This window comes from Phalacrocorax aristotelis, chromosome 10 (assembly GCF_949628215.1).
Source record: "Phalacrocorax aristotelis chromosome 10, bGulAri2.1, whole genome shotgun sequence".
In the NCBI taxonomy this organism is placed as follows: domain Eukaryota; kingdom Metazoa; phylum Chordata; class Aves; order Suliformes; family Phalacrocoracidae; genus Phalacrocorax; species Phalacrocorax aristotelis.
Genome location: NC_134285.1, coordinates 10,235,786 through 10,255,228, shown reverse-complemented (window position 1 = coordinate 10,255,228; position 19,443 = coordinate 10,235,786). Strand labels below are relative to the sequence as shown.

Genomic DNA, 19,443 nt, shown 5'->3' with positions numbered 1-19,443 from the left:
GTTTTCCTTTAGTGGCTTCAGAAAAGGGAATGGACATGAAAATGGCTCCTTAACTCAGCTGGAGAAGCATTATTTCCTTAGAGAGCTGGAAGTATGAAATGAAATTACATACAGTGGCTGGAGTCGTTACATAGTGCTTCATGGGCAACACTTACATTTTCTCCTCTTTTCAGTGTCTTAGACTATTAAAAGCAACAGAATAACCCAGTGGTTGTATAAGCTATTACAATTTGGAACACCTGGGAGATTTGGGGTTTTGGCAGGAGCAGCACCTGGCTGATGTATTATAGAATATAAAGACAGTCAAATGTGACATCTTCAACAACAGGCAGGAAAAAGGGTGGGTTTTTTTCTAGAAACCTTGCTACAGTAGTCATTTGGGAAACTGTGTGAGCATGCTGTGAAGGTTGGATGCTGTTGCATCTTAGAGGAATCTGGATCTCATATGAAGAATACAAACAACTATAGAAAAGGCCATTAAAAGTTTGTTATGTATCTGAATTTGTTTTTTGTGCTGTTTTTTTTCCCCTCATTAATGTTTTTCTCACGGTTGTTTTGTCCCCTTTCTGGATCCTGGGTCCACATACCTTCAGAGGTGTTGCTGAACTGTACGACTTTTAGTAAGAAGTATCACAAGGCCATCCCAGTTCTCAGAGGCTATATAGAGACCTTAACTCCCAAAGGGCCAGAGCACATTCCCAAAACCTCCGCCTCTTCCAGTCTAATTCTGCTGATGCGTATCTGTTTCATCACCCTTTCAGACGTGCCTTTTTTGCACTGTGGCATATGCTGTTCATTCGCGTTCTGTACACTGGGTTGGTGGTGGTTTGGTGGTCAGTTAGAAAATGAGTCAACAGTAAATGCTGTTGTGTATTGCACTGAGAAATCGCCCAGTTAAGTACCCAAATACTAGGAAAAAAAAATTACATATTATCCCTGCTTCCAGAATAGTTTAACCACTTAGCTCCCAGCAGTGCATACTTTGCTACTCATGTGGAACGTTTGGTGGTTCATTTGGCTCATATTTCCCTCAGCCGTGCTTTGTTTTTGTTTTGTTTTGTTTTTAAATGCTTCAGTATTCTGAAGCACACAGACTAGGAAAATCTATTTTTTGCTTGTAAGTTGTTCAGCCCAACAGTTGCATGTGAACTGTAGTGACTGAAATAACAACGTGCATCTTCTATGAAGAGAGACGGCACTTAAAAATTTTAGACATTACAGCTAACTTTCAGATGATCCTTATTGCTTTATGCTAAGCGTTAGGGGGACCATAAAGCCTTTACTGCTTTGGCTTGACAATTTGCCTCCTTGTAGGGCTTTTATTTCTGCACAGTTTTGGAAAACAATGCTAAGTTGTCAATGCAAAACAAAAATAGGTTGAAGATGATAGGAACACGCAGTAAAAACAGCCATATGTCTTGATGTGCAACAAAACAGGATGCTTGGTGGTCTTGGTGGATTATACAAGCAAGATCATCCACCAGTTCAGGAAAGTGCAGTAAGTGAGAACGTTTGAAGTAGCCATGATTTGTGGTGGGGGAATTAGGAAGGAGGTGAAAACTAAGGTACCAGTAAAGTAATCAGAAATGTGATTGCTATTGAAGAACATTGAGCTGCACGCTTCATTTTCAATGGTGTATATATAGCAGCATTTGTGTCCTTTCATCCAAGATTCTGCAATATTTTATGAAACAGTTATAGCAGGGAACATCCTTTTAAGTTGGACAGATATTTTTGGCCCTGTTTTACCATGGGTCAATAGCCTGATTTGGTAGCTTGAAAATCTGTATGGAAGTGACTCACACTTGCCCTCAGTCACTTGGAAAGTTTGAATACCCATTTCCTTTCCTTTCTTCAGTCATTTAGTATGCAGATCTGGAGATGTTAAGCACAGTGGAAACACCCAGTGAGATGCTGTTGTGGTGACACCTGGCTGTGCTCTGCGCGGTGTGGTGTGTCACTTTGCATTGCCTGCGGGGTCTGCAGCAGCTGTGGTCTGCTGGCCATGGTGGAAGCAGCACCGTGTGCTTTAGCTGCTCCAGCAGCAGCATCGTGTCGATGAGGTGGGTTCAAGCTTAGCTGCTTAGGCCCAGCAGCATTCCCAGGTCGGAGACTGCTCAGTCATATGGGCATTGGGAAGAAGAGGAGGTGAGAGGACAAGAAATCTTCTAGAGAAGACATTTATTGGAGACAAATAGATGGCAGAATGTCAGGTTACATATCATTGAGTCTCTCTGTGGTGAATTCATGCTACATCTCTGCATACTATCATTTTTCTCCATTTTTGCTTACTTTTTATATAAAAAGAAACAAAATCACTTGAGTTGTGGCCTTCCTGATCATGAGAGGTATTACATTTTTATCCTTGTAAAAACTGTTTCAGTGTTTCTTAAAAGATGTCGTAAGTGAAGAGTAGTGGAAAGAAACCCACAGGGAAGTCTTTGGAAGTCCCTCCCAAGCCTTGTACTCATGAGGGACTGTATGGAACTGTTGTCAAAACAAGACAATTCCTAGTAGAGTCATTAGTGGAAAAAATAGACTCTGCAAGTTTTCTACAACAATTTTAGAGGGTTGTTGGGGTTTTTTTGGATACTTGAAGAGTTTGCTCCCTGACCTGCAACACTGAAATACTGAGAAGCATTAAGGCTTTTTAAGACTTCCTCTGAAGGAGAGATTTCCAGAAGATGGAAAGTAAGATTTTTTGAAGCCGGTGGAAGTTAATGCTTAGGAAAAGGTGGGTGAGAAGAATGAATTGTGAGGAATTTCTTCTAAACATAATGCAAAGATGTGGTATGACTAAAACATTAAATGGATATACTGAGAAAATTACATCTGAAAGAAGCAGAAACAAATTATGTAGAGTATGAGGCACCTATTGTAAAGCTTGAAAAATCTAATCATGTCCATATAGAGATGGAATAATGACCAGATAAAATGTGTGTATTCAACAGCATCTCGTGTGGAATACCCTAAATGCCATGGATGTTTGGTTTCCATAAAGATGCTGTTGATTGAGAAGGGCCATGTTTAACATAGTATTTCAAGGTAGACTTGTAACTTGAAAGAGCCAGTCAAAATACTGTCCCATTTTTGCTATGCTGTAAATAATCTATACTTTATATTGTCCAGCAATTTGTGGCAGTAGACCAGTTGTCTGTCCCAGATTTACTTACACACTGAGTTTAAGACTGTTTAAACATACATTGGAAACAACTGTGGTAACTGCTTGGTTTTGTGGTGACTTGTAGGCCAGCTCCTACAGACCCACAGAAACTGCAGGAACAAATGTCATTAACTCAGTGCTGATTTATTTTTCGTGGCCATGTCACCTGTGTTTTCTGCTCTGAATTCAATCCCTGTCCTCGCCAAGGGGCACCTGGTGATCCCACGACGCAGGGTGGGCCACGCTTCCATTCACACACCAGCCACACTCTGCTGCTCCACGAGGTCTGGTGCCCTCCTCTGTTGTAGGGCGTGTAGAGCTGCGAATGACAAACACTAATCGTATTTTAAAAGTAAGGTTTCCCTATGCTCCTTGTTAACTTCTGAGCATATAGCACAGTGGGCAAAGCTACTAAAAGCATTTCAATTTATGTGCTTACTTACAGGTCTGGCTTCTGCATGTGAAATAAACCCAATCTCACTATAGCAAATCCAGTCAAGAGAGTTCTTTATGATATTGTTGATGTTTGTGCATTTGCATTAAAGTTTAGGGGATTGTTAGGATAGTACTGTGTTTTATAATATTTTCTTCAGAGTAAGGGAATTAAAGAAAGCTAAGTTTGCTTTCAACCTTATGATATTGCATTCAGGATGCTGCAGTTTAAACACATTTGAAACCAGGTTACAATTTTACTTTCTCCCTCTCTTCATTGTTATCTATACTAAGAGGATTTTTCATAGCCTTTTGAAACAGCAGGAATTGTGCATTCTGCGCTTTCTCCGTGCGGCCTGTCATACCGGGGAGGAAATCTTCCTCATCTTGACAGGCTAAGTAGGTGCGATTTCTTTTTGACATTGTTCCCCTTTTCAAGATTCAACTCCATTTTGGGAGTGGGGGATCAGCCCTGGAGGCCTTCAGCATGACAGAAAGAGGTCTTGGGAAACATACTGCCAGATCATATCTTTAGAAGAACAGATGTTTGCTGGTACAGTATAGACACTGCTTAAATAGCCAATTGTTAGTTATTTCAGATTTTTTAAATACTGTCTAACTCTTCGTAGAATGGAGTTACTCACGGAAATGGGGTGAAGTCAAGCTTGTGTTGTAAGCAACTGGAAATTCATCGCATATCCAGTGGCGGCCAGGATTTCTGGCCTGCAGCGGGCAGGGAATGAAACCGCTCTATGCAGGTTTGGGTTTTATGAACTTGCTTATTACAAAGAATTATTCAGTAACTGGTTTATGGAGATATATTGTAGCCTAGAGATTGCTCACAGATTACTTGTTGCAACTGTTGAACTCAAGATTGTCAAATTACTCTTCTGTGCTTTCTACTTGGTCACCTAAATTGCAAGTTACTGTTTTATGCTTCCCAACTGACTGACTCTGGTAAGTGTTTCCAAGGTGGCTGTACAAACACTGCTGGCAAGAGCCTCTCATATTTCTCATCCATAAAAATATTTACTTGACTTTTCCCACCGAAATTGGCTGACTTCTTCAAATTTCTGTCTAAAGAGAGTTAAAAGAGGAGAACATAGTGTCAAAGCAATATGCAGAGTTTGTCCACGTACTTTAAGGAGAACATGGATGTGGTGCTAGTGGAGCTCCAAGCTCTGCAGATCCTTGCTTTGGTATTGGTTTTCGAGTTGGGATGAATTGTTTTGCTGATGTATTGTTACCTTTTATTCATAGTTCATATTCTTGTAAAGTGAGTAATGATGATGAGGTCCTGGTAGGTGCACCTGGTTAACAGTGAAATGTCGATAGGAGGTTTTCTAGGCAAGAGTTCAGAAACAGGAAACATACAGGAAGAAACCTTTTAAACCTTAACAAATGTATTCTTTCCAGACAAAAACCCTTTAGTGATGAGGTTACTGATAAGTAACGTTTAGCAATCTGATAGCCTTTAATGCTTAAGAAAGTTTTATTCATTCCTTGACTTTGGAAAACAGAAGCAGCAAACTCTCTGTCTTACATACTGCATGAGTGTGAGCATTCAGGAGCAGGCGTCTCTCAGAGTTGCTGTGGTATGCTGCAGTGTCACTTGCAGAAAACTATCCAAAAGGGTGATGTTTGATTGTGATATTTTTGCTGATATTAAGTAACTGTGCAACAATATTTATTAGTAGTCAAAACACATCATAAGAAGAGCTGAGCTATGTGTTTATGTTCGTGTTTTAGGAGTGTGTGCTAAACATCTTATAAATGCTTTATGTGTTACACAATGCTAGAGTCTCATCTGAAATGCATTAATAAATATTTAAATACACTACAAAATAAGAGGGATTCCCTAAGCTGGATTGCAATCATGAGCTTCTGGACAGTTAACTATCTATACTCAGTGTGATAGACCACGTGCTGCAGGCAGTAGGTTTTTTTAACAAAGTATAAAAATAACCATCTGGAACCATGTAAACCCTGAGGCTGCATCCGCACATAGTGAGGGCACAAACATCACCTTTCACCTGTGTAGTTGCCTGATTGCTGAGCTCAGTTGGCAAGGCACATTCATATTATGCTATGCTTGCTGCTTACTTGCAAATGCAATCCAGGCTCCTCCATATTGGAGGCTCTTTAGGAAGAGCTAAAATTGATTAATGGTAAGCATAAAATGTCTTAGATGGAGTGTTCCATACAATAATGTACAATGACATGCTTTTTAATAACCCTAGTCTTATTTTATTTTCTCCTGGTTGACTCTCTTTTCTTATCATCATTATTTTCCTCCTGTTGTTTGTCTTAGATCAGGCGAAAGGTCAAGTGTCTTCATCTGATGGCAGTCTCTGTTGTATTTGGCTAACGATACCTTGGTGCAATTGTATGTCATTATTCTAGCAAGCACATTTGCACTTGTCAGAGGTGGGCCGGTCTTGCCTGAAGTTCAGGGTGCCAGGAAGCACCTGAATTTTTCCAAATTTACTAAGATTAATGAAATACTGTACTAATCCAGTTTTTCTACTTCAGTTTGGGAGTTGTCTGCTAGATGTCCTGTAAAACCCAAGAGAGAAAGACCTGAGGGAAAAAAAAATCACCATTTTTTGCATTTCATTGCTCTCTGAAGCTTAGCATGCCCTCATAAAAGACACTGTTTTGGTATTACATTGAGTATAACCAGAAACTAATGAAATACAGAAATACAGCATAAGACTAAAACAAATCAGTAAGGTCATGCTTTTGCCCTCCATCTTCTTATCTTTCTTTTCAGCAATGGCTGCTTGGATGGCTAGTCAAGAATCTTTATGAACTGTTTGTAATGTTTAAGGGTTTTTGATTTCTTGAAAAGGCCTACGTGGCATACAAACTGTACCTTTCCCTTTCCCTCAGGCAATATCCAATATGCTTAGAGTAACTTCTTGCCTCCCTGAGTGCCAAAATTGCTATTGCTGGAGTAGCTAGGAGCACCAGTCATCCTAGAAGATAGTCTGGAGGAGAAAGAAAGCCTCATATACCTTTTCCACTTTAGTTGCAGTTCAGCTCTCTGTGTGCCAGCAGTGCAGCCTAGGCTTGCTAGGGTAACCCACTGCCTCCTCCAAAGGCAGGATCATTCAACTTCTAGCAGATCTGAAATATACTTGGTCCACTTGTCTCCCAAGGACCATAAACAGAGGGCAAGCAATGGCCCAATGTATAACTGTGTCTTCAGAGCCCCTTGTATAAATTATTGCATTATAGATAAAAGGAAATTATTTGCTATGAATATATGTGTTATTCTGTTCAGGTGTAATGACTGTGTGTGAAGCAGGCCCAGTAAGGTGAACCTTCTGAGAAATGCCCTCTTATTCGGTTGTTACTGGTATTTAAAACATGATATGATGTTTCTAGGAACATTTCAAGAAGCATTAGCAAAAGGGCCATCTCTTTGCAGGTCTCCAAAGGCATTGCTGCTCTTCTTCAGCTGGGTTACGCTGCCTTGCTGGAGGATAATGTTTGGAAAGTACATTTAGTTTTCTTCTAATAACCTTGTTGCATAGGATGTAAGGACTGAGAGTTGTTGTGAAAACACTCCGAGAATGCTCCCAAGAATTGTCTTATTTCACTCCATGTGCTGAGATTTGCTGTTCAAAGCCATTAGCTCAAAAAGTCATAGAACTGTGTATGTATGCAAAAAAGGAGCTTGTCAACTGTTTTGGAAAATGTGAGCCTAGATTTGCTGGCACCTTCTCATCCTGAGTGTGGCCATACTCTTCTATTACCAATTTCAGGCAATGAGGCTGAAGCTGTGCAACTGAGCTTTCTGGTATTAGTTAACTGTAAGCCCTGTCATGTAATATAGGCTGAGGGAGTTTGTAAGTAGAGGGGTTTTTGAAATGGGCAGGTGGGGTTTTTTTGTTTGGGGGGTTCTATTGCGGTCAAAGAAACTTCTATTTGAAAATGAGAATGAAGGGTGATAGATTGGTAGAGATAGCAGTTGAAATAAATGATTTCATGGAAAAGAACTTACATTCCTATTTAAATATGGTCGATAAAATTCTATTATTTTCTTAAAATAATTAACTCAAATGAGCATTTAGTTTTGAGGGAAATAAATAAATGACCAAACTTTCAGGCACATTAATATTTGATTTGGAGATAACTGCATAAATATTGAATTTGAAGATTACATTCCAGAGCACTGCATTAAAATTGCAAGGCTTTTCTATTATCCTTCATAATGGAACATGAAATTAGAAACTTGTTCATGGAAAGAAAATTTCTCCACTCTCATCTACACATTTTCTGCACTGTTGTGTTAACAGAGGAGCTCTCCTTCTCGTACTGTGAGAAGAGACATAGCTATCAGTAGGACATAGACCCTGAAGCCATTTACGGTCCTTTTGAAAATTAATATGCACCATTTCGTAATTGTGTCTCAGTTCTTTGATTGGTATAGAACAAAACTTTAACCACGGAGTTAGGCTACAGGGTTAACACTCACATCTACAGATGCAGGAGTCCAGAAGGCTTTGGAGGTGTTCCTTAACTTTCATTTCTTTTCCCCTTCCTTCAGTTGTGTGTGTTTGAGGACCACTAAAATGTCTTCTTGACCTCCTAATCCTAAAACTTTTCTAAGAAACCTGGTGTAGCTCTATGTTGTTCAGGAAGGAAACACAGGTCTTGTGGTGTCCTCCTCACTGTAGGTGTGGCAGCCCTTGCTAGCCTGCAGTGCTTACATCCAGTGAGGTCTGTGGTCTTGTGGATGTTAGTTACTGTAATGGTCTGGTTAGCTAGCATTTATTATTGCTCAGAACATGTGGGGTTTATTCAACACAGCAACACACCATTATTAACAGCGCTCAGTCCCCCTTGCAAAGCCATGTGGTAATTCATGGCTGCCCTGCTTCCCTATCTGGGAAGTAATTCTGAAAATGGGATAAAATAGAAACCTGGATCAGACAGTCTCAAAACATGTCTGGGCATCCGGTCCAAAGTGTTTTCAAACATGGATTGATTTTTCAACTATTTTTCTTCTTATATTGGTCTCAGATAATTCATTTCCATAACTATACAGTTTTGCAGTTGCTCCTCTTATTCATGGTTCAGCAATAACAAAACATTGTTCCCCATAGACTTGAAAATGGAGCAAACATACTCATTCTACGCGAAAGAGCAATGCAACTGTGTTTCTTCCCAATTAACTATACCCCAACAGAGAAATTTGTGGAATAATAGCATAGGAGAAAATTGGTCATTTTACCTTTATGTATGGTTTGCTGTCTTTCAAAACCTGTGTATTTATTTAGAGACAGAAGCCTATCACATAGATTATGTTTAGTTTTTGTTCCTGTTATGGTTATTCTGCAGTAGTTTGTTAGGAGTTAATGAACGTTAGGGATTTTCATGCCATACAACTCTAACTTGCACAGTTCTGTCTTAGGGCAGCAGAAGGTGTAAATGATGTTTAAAAGCAATCTGTTGATCTTTACCCCTGTAACTGAATGTATAACTGATTAATCATTTATTAAACCTCTCTACATTATTTATGAGTAGAACAGAAATATAAACAAGTGACTTTTTTATCCTTCTTTGTTTGAGAACGTAGCTTCTTTCTTTATAGAGCTAGTCATGATAACAAAATACAAATTAACTTCTAATAGCTGCTTTTGTATTCCCTCAGATTTATCAGAAAACAAGGACTGGATCGGCTTTTCCTGGAATGCGATACCCACATGTGGCGTCTGGGAGACAGGAAGATCCCAGAAGGAATCACAGTCGATGGAGGGTCAGACTGGTTTCTCCTGAACAGGAAGTTTGTGGAGTATGTCACTTTTTCTAATGATGATCTGGTAACAAAGATGAAGAGGTTTTACTCTTACACGTTGCTTCCTGCTGAGGTAAGTAAATTCAAAGCAATCCTCTCTGTGTTCAAAACTGCAACATTTACACTTGTCCAAAAGATCACCAAAGTCAGAGTGGCTTTCACCTGATTTTGTTGGGCTTTGGATCATCCCACAGTGGATAATGAGAATTTTATTCCCATGACAAGTAAGTCCTTTAGAGTTAGAAGAAATTTTGCAGTTGTTTAGTTGCTTTGTTTGTTTGTGGGACTTTTTTGCAAGGAGTTGCTTTGTTTTATACTTCTAAGCCTATTAATCTATTACTGAACAACCAAAAGTCCAGCTGCCCTTTGCTTGCCTTTGGAGGCTATTAGAGATGGCGAGTTGTCTTCATAAATAGCTTTCCTTGCTATTATCCAACCCTTTTCTTTAAAAATAAAAACACTACAAACAAAGGTTTATTGTTCTGTTCAAAACTCAGCTAGAAGGCATAGTCACAAATCATTTAGATCACTCAGAAATCACTCTGGCTTCAAGTGATGCAGAAGGGGAGTGCACACCAGGATGGGTTTTCATGTAGCGTGCAGCAGTGTGTCAGGGAGACATGCGTTATCTACAAAGAGAGCACAGAGCCTGGCAGGTTGTCAGGCTGTGCTACACCTGCCTCAGCAGGTACATTGCTCCCCTGGCTTGTCAGGCTCCTTTCCCAGGGTATGTAGCATGCAGCCATCCCAAGAAAGACCTGATGACTGTCTTTAAAAGGATAACTTCCTCCCTCGCTAGTGGCCCCTGAACATTTTGGGAGATTGATGAGACCAGTCTTGCAAATCTAGGCTCATTAGCTTGTGGTAGAGCACAGTGATTGTCATCTTTTGATAGGGGTTTATTATTCCACATACATGTTGAATAATTCTGCTTTAATTCCGTTTCTATTAAAAATCACCTTTTCTCTCAACTCTGATAACCTGTTCATCCATTATCTAGGAGAAATTTCTGTATCATTATAAAAAGACACAGGGTAATGGGTAATTGGATAGGGTGGGGTTTTTTTTCCCTCTCGCTTGAATGAGAATGGATGCCTTTATGGGTTTAACCAAACAGTTCAAGCATAAAATCCATATTCGCTGGGCTGTCATTTAACATTAAAAAGGGTAGGGGGATTATTTGGGGGCCAGCCATGCTAAAGTTATACTGGGTATTTATAGGTCTTACCATTGCTGATTTTAAAGAGAAGTCACTGCTCCAAAAATAATCTCTTACAGGGCAAATTTTTATCATATTCCATAGCTTCTTTCTACAAGATTTTCTTTGCGCAGTACATAGCTGGTTTCTGAAAATCACCCTGCCTTCTCTGACCTGTTAACCTGCTGTATCAGTCCCCTTACACGATTTATATAATAGCTGATATTACGATGATATAATTAGGACAGCCCAATAGGAATTCCTTGCTGCCTTGAGTCAGCAAATAAAGACTTACGATTTCAGATGTAATTGCAGGAGGCAGAATGTCCTTCTGGTGCCTGGGGTGAACTGTATGTTTCAGAACAAGGCCATTCAACTAGCAATGCCTTTCAGAATGCTGAAGATAGACACACCGACAGAAGAGGTGTCTGAGACTGTATTTTTTTTCATAGTAACCAGGGTGATGGTGAAGGTTTGAGAATTTTCTTAGGAAGCAATTTGAGATATATCATTAACACATTGCTCAGGAAAATAGTCCTAAATCTGTTAGACCAGAGAGTAACTTACAGAAGAGAAATAACATGAATTTCTTAGAATTGCTCATACAGCTGAAATAAAAATAAAACCATTACTGGTAGTGGTACCTTTCCTGGAGTCCTTTCGACTCCCGATGCCCAAAGCTGGTTACTGAAAAAGTACAATTACTCTGTGCCAGGTAGTTGTAACAAGGCCTCAACTGTATGTTATTACAGTTTGCCTGGGTCTGTAGCGTGTTGTGATTTTTTTTCATGCTCTATGGAATGTGTACATGTAGAGTGCTTTTAATATATGGCAGACAAACAGAGCTTGTTAATTCTGTCATTTTGAAAGAAAATAAGTCACCTGCATTAGCTACAGGCCCATGGGCTGAAGTGAAGGTGAAAATGGAAGTCTGAGGAGCTGAATGTACTGATCTCCTCTGTCTTTCTTGCAGTCATTCTTTCACACTGTTCTGGAAAATAGTCCGTACTGTGACACCATGGTGGACAACAACTTGCGCATCACAAACTGGAACCGTAAACTCGGTTGCAAGTGTCAGTACAAGCACATTGTTGACTGGTGTGGTTGTTCACCTAATGACTTCAAACCAGCAGACTTCCACCGATTCCAGGTAACAAGCGGTCTTTTCTCTGATACCCACAAAGAAGATCTTCACCCTATGCTGGGGTGCAGAGAGCTGTCTGGCTGCACGGCTGCAGCAGGGAGTGGGACGGGAAGCTTTTACCTCATCAAGCAAGGTGGAGAAAGGTGTGAGGAAGCTCTGCTCTTAATTTCAGGAGAATAAAAGATTGAAAGATTGGTTCTCCTGTGTTTTGGCCCTTGAGACTTACTGCTGCTTGCCAAGGTCACAAAGCAGCTCTTTGGACTACTCCTCATTGGTAGATCTGCTGTGCTAGAAAGGAGGGAAGCTTGACACAGCTCTCACTGTACCAATATTACTTGGTAACTCTTGCAAATTTATTGCAAAGGGTTTTTTCCAAAGTTCCAGCTCAGATGCTTTCGTGATTTCATGAAGCTCCTCGCTTTCACTGTTAAGCAGTGTTTTTCATCTTTGAAAAAAGCTTAAAAGATGACTAGAGTGCCTGCTAGAGGCTTACATAGCACAAGGCAAATCAATTTTCATTATAATATTTGTCAATGTGATTACATTTAAGTTTATCTCATGGTTTTGGGGGCCAGAGTCATGAGGTTTCAATCACCCAGGCTTGGCAGGACTGCCTTAAAAAGTTTAATTGGTTACTTTATGATACGGTTTCCTCAAGGCAGACATGAGAGCAAATCCTTGTGCTCAAGGGTGCCCTCAGTCTCAAAACTGTATCTGGCCTATGTATCTTCTATTAAGAATGAATAACTGCTTATTTCAAGGTTACCAGATTTGCAATTCCATCCCTGCAGCTCCTCAGAGTTCCTTGCATAAAGCATGTTTGTTCAGGCTTTGTGTGGGATGGGGAATGTGTTACCCTACAACACAAAAATGATGACTGCACTGAAACAGAGATCTTTTCTTTATTGTAATATGCTGCCTACCAGGCGCGGTTGAAGTCAGTGACACAGGCACTCACAAAAAGAGCAAATGAGACTTTATCTAAGAGCAGCTCTGCTGTCTCAAACACCAGTCCCAGGGAAGTCTCCAGCACAGAATAAATGGCAAGTCTTAAAAAACTCCTGCCAGTCTGCAGAGGCTGACCTGTTCCAGGCTGGGAAAAATCCCACAACGACATTTCAGAAAGCAATGAGGTAAACTGAGCGGCAAGGGCAAGTTCAAAATTAGAATAGATGTAAAGGCAACTTCTGACACTTGCCTGACAAGAGAGCCTCTCAGATGAACATATGGCACTAGAAGACTTGCTCACGGTTCCCACAGAGGCACAAAGCAAGCTGCAGAGGAGGACATCAGAGAGGCCACAGCATGCACCATCTCATAGTAAAACTGAGCATCCACAACAGAATTTCTCAACCATCTGGGGCACTTCTGAACTCCTCAGCTCCTCAGAACCCATGCTCAAATATGAGCAAGGCAGAACAAAGGCTTTTTAAAAGCTAATGGTAGTTGTGTAGCATAAAAACTAGTAATGCACCCAAGACTCTGTCAAGTGTAGAGCAAAGAACCCATATGGGACCGGTCAGAAGCTGAGAAACCTCAGCCACAGATGGCACCTCTCGCAGAGTCCTCTTAACACACCATAGCAGCAAATCCATACATGCAAAATGCTGCTTTGCCTCTTCTGAGCTCCTGTGCCACAGGATGCTTTGCTCCCAGCCTAACCGCTAGAAACACATGCCAGTGCTGCACCATCTCCAGGCTAACACGGCAGTTTAGAGAGTGTTCCCCACCCCTCCAGCACTGGGAGAGCCTTCCAGAGCAAGGCAGCAGGGCGTGGCTGTTGGTACAAAGGGATTGGCACACCTACATTTTCGTTGAGTAATTATGTAGTGTTTATCTGAATCTTAATGACACTCTTAACGACAAATGGTTACAAAGGTGTCCTTTTAAGTCACCTTTGCCCGTGGGGAGAACTAGTTCATGTCATCAACTCCAACCCATTGCTTAGGACAAAGTGTCATCACTGAAAATGGGAACTCACTCCAATGTCTTTTCCTTTCACCACAGCAGACAGCGAGGCCAACTTTCTTTGCCCGCAAATTTGAAGCTATAGTGAATCAAGAGATAATTGGCCAGTTGGACTACTACTTGTATGGCAACTACCCATCTGGCACACCCGGCCTCCGGTCATACTGGGAGAACGTGTATGATGAGCCTGACGGTGTGCACACCCTCAGCGACGTCGTCCTCACCATGTACCATGCATTCTCCCGCTTGGGCCTGCGGAGAGCCGAGACTTCGTTCCATGCTGCTGGAGACAACAGCTGCCGGTTAGTCTGAGTCCGTCTTTCTTTTTCTGGGTGTTTCGGGGGACACAGACTGGACTGCTGAGTACAGGCAGAGGTTCATCTACTTGGCTGTGGTGGCTGGAGCATACTGTCACAAACAGGGCCAGGCAGCTGCAAGTATGCAGCACTTATTTCCAGGAGTATTTATGCCCATAATAAAGCATTGGTTATTCAGGCTTGACATTATGTGACCTGTCTGCCGCACTTTGAAGGAGCTCCTCTCCAGCGTTATGAAGACTGACAGGATCCAGTTGGACGGTGCTACCCCCACTGCTGCTTTTTTGATTAATTTCAGCAAGTGTATTATACCCGCAGCTCCTAAAGCCTCCATGTGATTGCAGCAGAGGTTATGTTCACCTCTATTATGCTTACCAAAAGCAGAGGACAGGATTTCAGAATTAATCTGAACACAGGCAGGTTAACGGTCCTTGCTTGTTCGTTCCCCTGGGTGCATACATGGGGTACAGAGAACTAGTTGCTTGAGCTCTGTTTGCTTGCTTGGTACAGCTGTCTGTGCCAAAAGTATTGCAAGTGGTGGGATCCATTAGCATCAAATAAATAAAATATATGTATGCATAAATATATATATAGTGAGAGAGCAAATAAAGGTCCATATTGTTTAAAAGCAACCCCCCCCCCGCCCCGTATTCTAGATTCCTTTTTCAGCTATAAGCCTAGCAAAGAAGAATTCAGTCTAAAAGAGATTTGAAGGAAGAATTCCTGGAGTTAGACTTGAACAGAAAAGGCTCTCTTCATGATAGATGTCTGCTGCCTGCAGACACATCTGAAGCTGTTTACATTCAAAGCAGAGAGGGTTCATCTCTCTTGAAGTCTTACATTACAATCTCTTAATTCCTTCTTCAGAATGTATTTTTTGGACCCTGCCTTTTTTTATCCTAATAGAAAACACATATAGCATAAGTCAGCAAATACTGAAGCCACTCCTTGTGCTTTGATGAATGGATTTTGCCCTTTCTGTGTTCTCAAGAGGTAACTGAACACACCTTGACCTTCCTACTTAGTCATGGAAATGCTGAGCAATGTCCCGTTTAGAAAGATGTGGCCGTAAGTGATCCAGATTCCTATTACAGTTTTGCAGGTAAAGGTTACTGGTGCAAAGCAATAAAAGATCAATAACAATTAGATAGAAATAATCACTAGTTGCATGCCTGCCTTATATGAAATAAAGGCAGACCTAAAGAAGTCCTGGGTCATTTGTCCTGCAGAGTGGAGCCAGCAGAGAGGATGGGAGCTATGTATAACCAGTACTGAAATAATTTGACAGTTACTTTTGTGCTTATTCCTTTTGCCGGTCCTTTTGCCAGATGATTAATATCAATAATCAATTTCATTCCTGGGGAGCTTTTCATTGCACAGGAACTCAAGGTGCTTTTCAAGCTTGCTCAGATTATAGATAGGGAAGCCGTGTCATCCACTGCTGATTGCAGCCATCTCTGGGATAAAGCATGGCTCCTTTACTGTAGGCTGGAGCCTCACGGAACAGTGCAGGGAGGAATTGCAAACAGTGATATTGAGTGGAGGCTTCATTTTCATACCTGCCTGAGCCCCCTCAAAACACTGTGAGTCAGCATCCAGTTTAAATCACAGAAAGGTGGATAATCCTCAGCTTTGTGATTCACATCTCTTCTCTCTTGATACTACGTTGCCTTTCTAGGTGTACGCATATATTCACTTCCTCTTTCCCCCTCGTGATTTTGCATGTCTCTAATATGGTAATGGCAGGGGTATATTTGGGCTGAGCACCTCAACAGTATTCCCTTAGCTATTGGGGCTAACAGCACGAAGTTAGCTGATATTGCAGTCACCACCCCAGCTCATTTCACACTGCTACAGGCACTGCGAGGAAAGCCTCTAGTGCTTCAGATCACATTTGGAGTCAGTCCCATGCTCCCACCCGCAGCATCCCAGGAGACTTTTATAAAACAAGCTGCCTTGCACACTTTTCTAACAAGGGCTAGCTCACAGCCTCAGAAAGCCATGCCCCCTGCAGACTGCTCTGGTACCAAATTAGATTGCATATCAGCATCTTCAGTGGAAGCAGCATTAATGTGTGATTGAGATTTAATTTATTTCTCTCCATCTCTAGGCATTTTTACTCACTGCTGCCAAGAGACAATTTATTCAAACTATTTCAAGGATATTTTAAATATTTGCTGCTGCACACATATAAAACAGGAGGCCTTAGTACTCAGAACAGATGTCAGATTGTTGCTGGTATTGGCTGTGTAACTTTGCTGTGTTTTTGCTCAGCCCATCAGTGCCTGCCCTGTTTGTGCCCTGTCTTGTTATGTTTATTTCTCAAGCACTAGACTTCCTTCTGGGTGGTGCGGGTCTCACATAAAGGGAAGTCCTTCTTGGTTAGCTTTTCTTAGCGTTTATGTCTTGAGATGTAATAACTAACACGAGGAGTCAGACTTAGCCGATTTGACTGGGAAGATATGATACTGGTTGGTTTTAAATGTGCTGTAAACATGCTTGTTTCACAGTTAATGTCAGTTCTGTAAAGCAGCAAAATATTTGGTTTCAGAGCTACGAATAACATGTTTTTAATTATTTATGCATCCATATGTACACAAACATCATTACAGATGTTTCTGAGACTACGGCAGACAACTGGCCATAAATTTTAATTATTTGAAACCATGACTGCAATGTCTTTAAATCCAAACTGTAACTGAAGGCTTCCCAATCTCCCAATGAGTGGTTTTTCCTATTTCTTTGACCTTTTTCCAGTTTATTTTTAATTATGAGTAAAAAAATCCATGGCAAAAGCAAATTCAAGTCTTTAAGGAATGTGAATTTTATTTCTTAAAATAAAGGAGACCTAAAATGGGGACCAGATCCTGGTATCCTTCACTGCAGTGCCACCCTACAGAGCACTGCCCTTGGAGAATTGGTTGGGGATCAGATTTATATGCAGGGAATGGAGTGGGTCATCAGCTCGCCCATGCCCGGCATCGCAGCACCCTCTGCTGTCCCCAGCCTGCTGCTGTCCCACAGCAAGTGAGGGCGGCACTGCCATTGCCAGGCATCTGTAGGGACTAACCCTGCCAAAGGCAAAAAAATAGAAGGCCACCTGATTTGGAGCAATAGACACATTTCCTGAACATCGTTTATCCTAGCAAAGAACGCTGCTGCCTAACAATGTGTATCTCTGGGTGGCACTTTTTACCCAGAAGAGACAGTAAGGGAGGGAAGTTTTCTGGCATGCAGAGGTATCTCCTAAAGAGCTTAGAGCTGTGAATATGTTCTAAATGAGCATATATTCTTAGTAACATTTTCTAATGTTTCAGGGTAATCAGAACAGCCCAAGAATATTTGATAATGAGTCATGAATACATTTGAAATCTCTTAATGTACAGTGGTGAATTTTCTAGTTGAAATGAATGCTTCTTAAGCCATTAGCTCCAAGTAAATGGAGATTTCATATCTCTCTTGTGTAACTGATGAGGGTGTGCGTGTGCTGTTTTACAGATACTACCCCATGGGCCATCCAGTTTCCGTCCACCTTTACTTCCTTGCTGACCGTTTCCAAGGCTTCCTAATCAGGCACCATGCAACCAATCTGGCTGTCAGTAAACTAGAAACTTTGGAAACATGGGTGATGCCAAAGAAAGTCTTTAAGATTGCAAGTCCACCAAGTGATTTTGGAAGGTTACAGTTCTCAGAGGTAAGTATTTGTAGCCACCCATGCATAAAGTCACGAGCCTCTGGAGAGATTGCATACTAATTCAGCAGCCTTTGCAAACTGTATTTCCACGTAATTTTTAGGTGAGAGTAGCTCTCTAGTGTAGTGCATATCCACGAAGGAGATAATGTTGCCGGTTGAGATCTGTGGTCAAACCTCACTTCTTGCGTTACTCCGAGTGTCCTCACTCCCTCTTGTTTCAAGAACAAACTGAAGGCATTTACTGTTGTAAAAGGGGCTCAGTACCTTAAAAGTTTGACATTGATTGTTTGAAAGTGTGACTGTGATTCTTGTGAGAGATACCTGGGAAAAATGGCATGTTTCTGCAGCTCCAGATGTGAAAGGGGATGTGGTAAGCGTTCCTCTCAAGAGTATGCTGAAAAAAACCTCGTAAAATTAGTGATAGTGAGGCATCGGTGCTACATGTGAGCAGAATATTGATGTTGTAACATGAAAGAGAAAATTATTGCAGTGGTGGCTGAGATTTCCCACAAATCCTGTTATTTCTTCTGGAAATTTGTCTCAGGATCTGACATAGAGTGTAAAAAATGCACCCTAAAATGTATTAGGAAAGTTGACCACTAATAGAACCTGACATCTGTGTTCTGTTTTGAAGGTGTAATTGTCTGAGCGGTTAGTTTCATGATTTTTCTTGTTAAGCCGCAAATTTCAATTAAGGTAGAAAATTGATTGAACAAATGTGTTCCAGTCATTATGGCCAGGTCCATAAATTACCATCTTCTTGGGCAATTAAGAAATGCCTAGGTAGGATTCAGTGTTTTGGTGTGCATGGCAAATCCATGACACTAATGTGCCATTAAAGAGATGGATGGAAAGTGTGTTTCATTTATCAATGTGTCTGACGGTAGGCTTGCCATTTCATGCAGTGATAAATGGTCATACAAGCTTTAATTCTTGTGATTTGTAGGAGTATTTCTGCTGTTTATTTAGTACTTTTAATCTGACTTTCAGCCTGATGCCTGCTCTGGGTCCTTCGTTTGAAAGCAACTGGGCTGACAGCGGGAAGAATTTTTTCTAATTGTATGATGAAAAGAAGTATGTTGATCTTAGTGTTCTAGAACTCAAATAAAAATCTTTAGAAAGAATACATCTGACTTCATCTCAGTTGTAGGGAGAAAACAGGCCTGGGACCGGAATTTACTCACTGGCCACTTGCCAGGTCCCCCATGACCCTAGTGCATTGGAACCAAACTTTTTTCCCCAACATCAGCCCTGCAGCAACCGTGAGCCTGATTGACAGATGTCCTCGAGCAGCAGTGCCCAGTGTCAGCCTCCCCCATGGGGGAAGAAGTGGCATGTTGGTGGCTTCTTTGCTGCACTGTGCCCACAGCTCTGTGGAGTGTGTTGCCCTGCAGGGAGGATCCCTGGATACCACAGGACTAATGAGCCGCTCTTCACTGCCTCTTAGACCACGGCTGGTCTGTAAGCAGCCCTGTAGGAACTGCTGCTGCAGTGAAGCCATGTGAGTGCAAAGCACGGGAAGGATTTAATCACCGGTTAGCTTTTTTCAGGCCAAGGAAACATTTTCTTCTATTTCAAATGCACAAAAAGAGTTTTGGTAGCTGTTTACTTGTTTTCATAATTTCTTCTCCCTAAATTCTTTAATGGTCCTCTCCTTTCATAGATGATTCATATTTTAAAAGACCAGGAGGTACAAAGTAAATAATTTAATAATTTCTTAA

At 41.2% G+C, this 19,443-nt stretch overlaps 1 protein-coding gene across 5 annotated transcripts in view; it reads left to right on the top strand.

Moving 5' to 3' along the window:
• Positions 1-19,443, top strand: part of XYLT1 (xylosyltransferase 1) — a 202,502-nt gene that overhangs the window by 166,974 nt on the left and 16,085 nt on the right. For 3 of the 5 annotated variants that reach the window (XM_075105157.1, XM_075105159.1, XM_075105161.1), the window contains 4 exons: positions 9,258-9,474; positions 11,573-11,749; positions 13,751-14,013; positions 17,527-17,722. In XM_075105157.1, the coding sequence (XP_074961258.1) occupies positions 9,258-9,474; positions 11,573-11,749; positions 13,751-14,013; positions 17,527-17,722 (853 nt within the window). The remainder of the gene's footprint in view (positions 1-9,257; positions 9,475-11,572; positions 11,750-13,750; positions 14,014-17,526; positions 17,723-19,443) is intronic. The other 2 variants (XM_075105158.1, XM_075105160.1) reach the window with 1 other exon arrangement.